The sequence below is a fragment of the Papaver somniferum genome, chromosome 7 (genome assembly GCF_003573695.1).
Source record: "Papaver somniferum cultivar HN1 chromosome 7, ASM357369v1, whole genome shotgun sequence".
NCBI classification, from domain to species: domain Eukaryota; kingdom Viridiplantae; phylum Streptophyta; class Magnoliopsida; order Ranunculales; family Papaveraceae; genus Papaver; species Papaver somniferum.
Window position 1 is genome coordinate 241,979,673 of NC_039364.1, and position 7,468 is coordinate 241,987,140.

The window sequence follows — 7,468 nt, forward strand, 5'->3', positions numbered from 1 at the left end:
GTCAAATATGATACGGATAACAAATGAAGCCGGAAGTTGGCCAAAGCATTTGGAAATATCCAACAAGACTTGTCATAATCCTTTTCCGAATGGATTTTAGCACGTAAGTGTAAAAGGTGGGAGCCCTTTTTATCAAATCTTCTTCGTCTTCTCTTTCGATCTTCTGGTTATCTTTGAACGATTTTTCCGGCACTACTCAGAAATGGAGGGGGACTACTCTTCATTTTTTGGGTGATCTTTGAAGTAATTTTGAATCACCCCTTATCTAATTTTTTTAATACCAAACTTGCCCTTGGCAATAAAATTAGTTAGTATATTGATTAGTGAGTTAAGTATGGTTAGTGAGATTAAATTAATAATTTGATTTTTTTCAAAAAAAGAATTATTGAGAGGGACAAGAAGAAGATGAAGATGATGAAAAATATTATATCTTCTTCGTTAAGAGCCACGACAAGAGTATGATGTTTTGGATACTCACGGATACTTCAAATTTAGTTAATGGTGCTTGAATTGGCCTGAACATTCCTAAAAATGAACAATTTACAAATTGATTTGAAGAACAGATAGCCGAACTCATCTGCAAGTGTAGTTCGGCTAATATTTCTAAAAACACAGGTAGTCGAACTCAACTTTAATGGAGTTTTTTCTTTCAGAGAAAAGTTCGGCTGGGAAAATAAAATGAAAAAATTTGCGACGTAACCGAACTTTTCTCTGAAAGAAAAATCTCCATTAAAGTTGAATTCGGCTAGTTCGACAAAGTTTTTCAGATAATTCCTAGCCGAACTTCTCTCTGCAACTTCCATTTTCAATTCCTTTTGATGATTACTTCTCATTTTTTCAACAAAAAACGAATGACAATTAATGGGTTTGTGATAATTTTGATTTTGATTACATTTTGTTAATGATTTAAATTAAGTTATATATAGAGGTGGCTGTGGTGGTGGTTCGAGGTGATCGGTGGTGGTGAGCGGCGATGGTGATGGGAGGAGGTAGTTATATATATAGGTGGTGGTGATGGGAGGAGTTGGTTAAATATATATAGATTAAAGGTAGGTTAGTCATTTCCACACTTTAGGACACCCTTTATAATTATAGGGTAGATATTTTATCACTTACTTAGTAGTCCCCCACCATTTTTGAGTAGTGCCCAAAAAATGAAACCTATTTTGAGGCACTCATTTTTTTTGAGGCATACTCATCCATTATATTATCTAGGGTGGGTTTATAAGGGGTGTCTAAAGGTAGTGTAATTACCTATATATCCCTAAATAATTTCAATTTGTCATAGTTTCCTTATCCTCAAAAACCTAAAATTAAAAATCAAAATAAACTTTAAACTTAAACATCTAGGACTCCAATTCAATAAAGAAATTAATCAACCAAAGGAAACACGAATCGAAGTGAGTGATGTTGGAATGCGAAATCCAAATCTCAATTGCTCTTAGATGTATTTTAGAATGTATGCGTAACAAACCCATCTTGTTTTTGATTGATTTTATTTTGTTTGATCGGTAGAATATGATTTCAAAGATGAAATTAGGGTTTTCAGAAGATCGGTTCGGTTGATCTTGCAGTATCAATTTTGAGCCGAACTTAGTGTATGATTTAGAGAAACACTATGTTCGGCTAATGCGACTTTACAATATTTTCAGCTGAACCTCAATTTTCCAGCCGAACCTCAATTTTTCAAGCCGAACCTAGTGGATGATTCAGTTTCTGAGTGAAGTTCGGCTGATAAATTTTGAGTCGAACCTCTGTTTTTTTGAAATTATACCTAGGTTCGGCTGATAACTTTGAAATTATACCTAGGTTCGGCTGACAAGTTATCAGCCGAACCTAGGTATAATTTCAAAAAAAACAGAAGTTCGGCTCAAAAGTTATCAGCCGAACTGTTCATCTGGTCAGCAGATCTGGGTTTTAAAAATTCAATTTTTTGGCAGATTCAACTTATAAAAGGAAATTAAACCTCGATAGAAGTTTACCTCTGATTTGAATCACACATTTTGGTCACTTCTAATCACTAAAATCTCAAAAGTCAAAACCCAAGCTTTTTTTCTTCACTTCTTCTTCTTCCTCTCAAAAATCCCAACTCTCTCACATAAATTTGATTTTTCTACTAATTCACCACTAATAATTTAATGTTTAATCAATCCTTAAAATTCATAATTAATCAATTCTAATCATAGTCATTTACACTAATTATATAAGGGTAGTTATGCCATTATCAAAAATGATGGATGAGGGGTGATGTTGTTTTTTATTTAGTGACCCTATTTTGACATTATCTAGTATGCCACAAAAAAATCTAGTATGCTTCAAAATAGGTTTCAACATTCTTATCTTTTGCCGAGACAATTTTACTGACAAAGTTCGGCAATTTTAGTGTAAGCCTGTAAGGTTCATAACATGGGCCTTATATGGATATTTTTTTGGCCCAACTTCTACAAATTTCACAGTTGGGACCTGGGAGCATATCCGAGATGTTTCACGGTTTATTCAGTGCGCTTCGGGTGTAATGGTCGAAGTTCATCCTCTATTGAGATATGAACAAATTCAATATTGTCTGGTTTGTGAGATTCTAAAGACTATATTATCGTTACAAGATCATCTGTAATCTAGTCCACTCAAGAAAACGAAATCATAGGTGTTTTTTCTACTCTTTTTGCAAGACTGATTTGTCTTGATATTTCGATGAATCATCTTCTACCCTTCAAATGCTATTTTGATGAATCATCTTCTACCCTTCAAATGCACAAATTTAGCAACATTGGTAATGGGGTGTGCTAGTACCACCACTAGCAGCCATGAAATTTGGGTTGCATTTGTGCAGGCAGGAAACTATCAGTGAAGACTCCTCTTCACGAACTAGCTCTAATGAGACAATGGCGAACTTCAAATGAGGGATTTCTCTGATTTCTACAAATTTTTTTAGAAGCATGTTTCTCTTTTTAGCATTTCACGCGTGTAGATTTTATTTTCGGTCTCCAGACGTACTACAGAGTGCGGCCCACAGCTGTACTGTTCAACATTGTTTAAACTTCAAAGATTTGGAAACAGTAACAAACACTCCCTCCGTTCCACTTTAAATGATGTTTTTGTAGCTCTCTCCGTTCCACTTTAAATGATGTACTTTAAATGATGTTTTTGTAGTTTTCATGCTGATTAAGAAATGGAAACATATAAAAAAATTTTCCATCTATATCCTTTAGAAAAGTCTTCAAACATTAATTGCTATTAGTGCACTTAAAAATAAATCTATAATCCAAGACAAAATGTTAGGGTGTTATTATAAGTTTTGTGAAAAAATATGAAAACCTTCGTATTGTGGAACAAAAAAATAACCCTAAAACATCATCTAAAATGGAACGGAGGGAGTATGAACATTTAAGCCAAAAATGAAATCAGTAATTATTCTTCCAAATCAAGAGCAAATAGAGAACAAAACATGCGGCATATATTACTAAAACTAGATTTTTCCATTGATAATTGAACAACGTCAAAATAGTTCTCATAACATAAACTCAGTATATAGTTCCTTTTGTCTTCTACATCTATACCTTCAAGTTAATACAAGGATAGGAAAATCAACAAAGTGGTGAAGAGTATATAGCTAAAGACGTCAACCTACTAATTTTTATTAGGCAGAAGGCAAAACAAATAAGTGTTCTGTAATTATCGGCTAAAGAAGAGACTAAAACCAGCAATTAGGAGTTTTGTTAAAGGACGGCAATTTGAATATCTCTTACGAGTCCATGGCAATAGCTTCCGGAAGGGGGCCGCCGATAAGATGCAGAGGTGAGGGCATATGGGCTGCTTTTAAAGAGATTCGACTTGTATCGCTGATACCACTACCCACTAACAACTTCTCTTTAGGTCTCTCGATACGTGCTAGTACGCTCCTCACTTCATTTGCTAGCTCTATCACCATATCATCCTCATGACCTGTAAATCGGATTTGTACAACTGGTCAGACTCGTTAAGAAAGTGAAGTAAACAATCGTTAATATTGTTTAATCATATCTGGAATGTGCAAGTAATGATTGGTGTCCATAGTACACATTTTTGCAAAACATATTTGGTAACAACGACAAAGGTCAACAATTCTGTTCGTAAGTAGGCATTGGTCTGTGAACTATCTCTGGTCAAAGTCCAACTTGATGTGGTGAGCTTGTGTAAAATGATGAGTAGAATAAAGAAGAAAAAATTCTTACCAATATCAGCCAAGGCCTTCTCTAACTTGAAGAGATAATCTCTATTGTTCCCGCAGGGCCCAGTAGCAGTTGCAATTTGACTGAAAGGAACAAAAGAGTAATCAGTTAGACAAATCCAGAAATGAACATGAAATCTAATTAGAGAACTGTAGCATAGTTTCTGCAACTCACCTCGCCATATCCTCTAATGGAGCTGGCCCCAAATAATACTTATTCGATATTTTGCATGGAGTGGATGTGAACCTGGAAATGAGAATATATGTTATCAGTTCAATAGGCATATATGTTTTGAATCACAACATTGGGTATTAGAATCAAATAGAAGAAAGAAAAGGAAAGGTTGATTAAGGTACTCACACCAAGCATCCGGTTACTGCTGGCTTGAGAGGGTCATCTTCCTGAGAGCAAGAAAAAATGAATAGAGGAAATAAGGAACACAAACGATTTCGAACATGAGATTCAGATTATTAGGAAAAAGAAAAGAAAACGGTGAACTTACCCTGTAAAAGTCTACACTTGCCTTTAGATCGTACTCGCATTCTCTTCTCTCCAAATACTACACAAAGATAAAGAGATAACACAATCATCATTAGATGAACAAAACTTGGTTTTAATCAATATGATCCCGAATTTAAAGTGTCGTAGATCTTTAGAAACGAATATATACCTCCATTGCTAGTCTTTCCTTTTCAGGACCTCCTTTGACACAGAATGCAGCACCCCACTGCCAAAGATTTCAAGAGAAGATATTAACACCACAAACAAAACAATGTACAGAAACAATAACTAATAATTAGTAAAACGAACACATGAACCATAATCGTGAATCATTGGATTCTAATATAACGTAATCATCCAAGATTCTAACAATAATTATATGATTAACTCATTAAATGATAATTAGTTTGAACTCTCGAATCAATGAAGTCCAGTTCCTTTAAAACACGCCTAAGCTAAATACACCTCAAATGTGATAGATCCTATTCAGTATAATACTGGTCAGACCCTCAATCAAAATTTTAATATAGGTAAATCTTCAAATTATACTTACGCAAATTTCGCCTTCGCGTGCCTCCAAGGTACAAGTTCTTGCTGGATGTTCAGGGGTACCTCTATGATCAATGCATGCTGAAATCCAACACATAAACAATCTAAATAAGTCACACTACTCTCAAATGTGAATCAATCATATAATGAAACTTTGAATATACTATTGATTTCATAATAGAAAAAACTTCTTACCAAGATCAAATACACGCTTGTGACCCTTGATGAAACCTACAACTTTCTCATCATAATCAAAACCAAAGTTGTATACCAATGAACCATATCCAAATACCCACAACACCATTTTGTTAAATTATCTGCAGAAAGACCAAAAATAAAATAAAATTAGTATTAAGTTTCTATTTAAAGGAAAAAAGTTCGAACTTTAAGAGAAAAGTCGTAACCCTAAATCCTGAAAAGGTCTTGATTCTGAAACCACTTTTATAAATACTTTGAAAAGACTAAAACAAAAAAAAATGAAGCCAAGCCATGATCAAAAACACCTGATTTTTAGGTGAAATCAATCAAATTTGTGATCAGATCTAGATTTAGTGAAAACCCAAATCCAATGTCTGATAAATTAGAGTTAATCCTAACAAAGATCTGTGTATTGAAGCTGAAATCAACAATGCCTTACCAGTGATTAAAGTATTGGAGCTGATAAATTAGAGCAAAAACCCAAAACAGAGAAATGCAGGTAGGTAGATAGACCCCGTTCTGTAAAGATTGAAAATTTATCAGAGTTTTGTCGAAGCTTTTGGAATGAAAAATTTTCAATCAGAGAGAGGGAAATACCGGCTTTTTTTAAGTTAGGGTTTACAAAAATTACAAACCCAATATAAAAAAAGCTCGGAAACGAAAAACGGATTCCTCTCTCTTTTCTCTCTTTTCCTTTTCTGTTTTTGATTCGAGTTGTGGAGGGGTGAAGGGAGATGAAGAAGATGAACTATTTATATAATAAGGTAGTTGGAACTTCACTACTATTTGTTGGCCATGTATGTATGTTATGGAAAGGGAATGTATGTAGAGTGTGGAAGTACTAAAATAACCTTTTACCTCTTGTGTCTTGTTAATATTTTTTTTAAATGAAAATTTATACTGAAAAATTTTGAACTCAAGTGATTGTATCATCACCTGATTATTTTATCGCCTGTGTTGTATTGATATCGACTTGTAGCTTTGAACACTTGCACGACTATAAAAACTAATGAATTCGCAAAATCAACAGTGTCATGCATTGTGAGCATTCGTCTTAGAATGAGCATTATAGTGCATTACACCGTGCGATTTGGTAGAATTGTTCAGGGGTTTCGCGTTAATGACAATACCTACCAAATGGGCGTGTGCGTAAAGATTGTCACTTCAGGTACAGGGTGTATTTGGGCAAACCATAACACATGCATGTGTATTGAGGGCAGTATTGTCATTGTGATTGATTATACAAGTTTAGATACATTGAATCTGGACATCTTTTTGATGATTCCTAATTAAGATATTATAACGCTGGAACACTGATTTTTACCAGTTGCCATAAGCTGTTTTAGTGAGATAAAATTGACGTTTACATTAAGTCAAAGCGGACCGGTTAATACGCTTTAGATTCAATGAATCTGGACAGAATAAATGAAAAAGTACTGTATCGTCCAATTTTCCAAAAATACGTTTTTTCCCCAAGTAGTACTATTGTGTCCAAAAACCACGTGGAATTGCTGACGATATATCAGAAAAAGTCGGTTTCAGCGGTCCCAGACCGATTTTCTTTGGCCTCACACGTTTTATATTGTCTACCAACTTTCAACTGTATCATGATATTCCGTATCTTTGGTTTGGATTGGAATGCCACGCCACGACTCGTGATGCATGCCTGTGCAAGGATCTTGAGGCGAACCAAAATGGTGCGGTGATCGAAATGTGGACTACCAGTGACCGAGCTATGATCATAGAGAGGTGATTTGTATTGAGTTGGAGACCTATCACCATCTAATTCCTGGAGATTACCTCACGAAAAATACGTGGACATATACCAATTAGTTGGGTACTTGACTTTCGTATTTGAAGCTATACAAGTTTCGAATTGGTGTTGGTCTTTTTAGAAACGCAAAATTGGTTAAAAAGACCAAAATCAATGTGAAAAAGACATCTAAATTTTGATACTGTTTAAATGGACAAAAATGTAAAAATAGCCACGATGTGAACAGTTTCGTCCTGCC

General features: G+C 34.7%; 1 protein-coding gene across 1 annotated transcript; it reads right to left on the reverse strand.

The window, feature by feature from the left end:
• Nucleotides 1–3,455: 3,455 nt before the first annotated feature.
• Nucleotides 3,456–6,185, reverse strand: LOC113300000 (gamma-glutamylcyclotransferase 2-2-like). The gene is made up of 9 exons (XM_026549131.1): nt 5,896–6,185; nt 5,454–5,575; nt 5,263–5,339; nt 4,879–4,935; nt 4,711–4,767; nt 4,569–4,609; nt 4,383–4,454; nt 4,212–4,291; nt 3,456–3,942 (listed from the first exon to the last, which is right to left on the reverse strand). The coding sequence occupies exons 2-9, from the start codon at nt 5,560–5,562 to the stop codon at nt 3,743–3,745; spliced, it is 693 nt and encodes a 230-aa protein (XP_026404916.1). The 5' UTR covers nt 5,563–5,575; nt 5,896–6,185; the 3' UTR covers nt 3,456–3,742.
• Nucleotides 6,186–7,468: the final 1,283 nt, after the last annotated feature.

Coding starts and splice junctions, on each gene's coding strand:
- LOC113300000 (XM_026549131.1), bottom strand. CDS start 5,562: ATGGTGTTGTGGGTATTTGGATATGGTTCATTGGTATACAACTTTGGT. Junction 4,610..4,710: donor CAAGTGTAGACTTTTACAGG/GTAAGTTCACCG, acceptor TCTTGCTCTCAG/GAAGATGACCCTCTCAAGCC. Junction 4,455..4,568: donor GCAGTAACCGGATGCTTGGT/GTGAGTACCTTA, acceptor TCTCATTTCCAG/GTTCACATCCACTCCATGCA.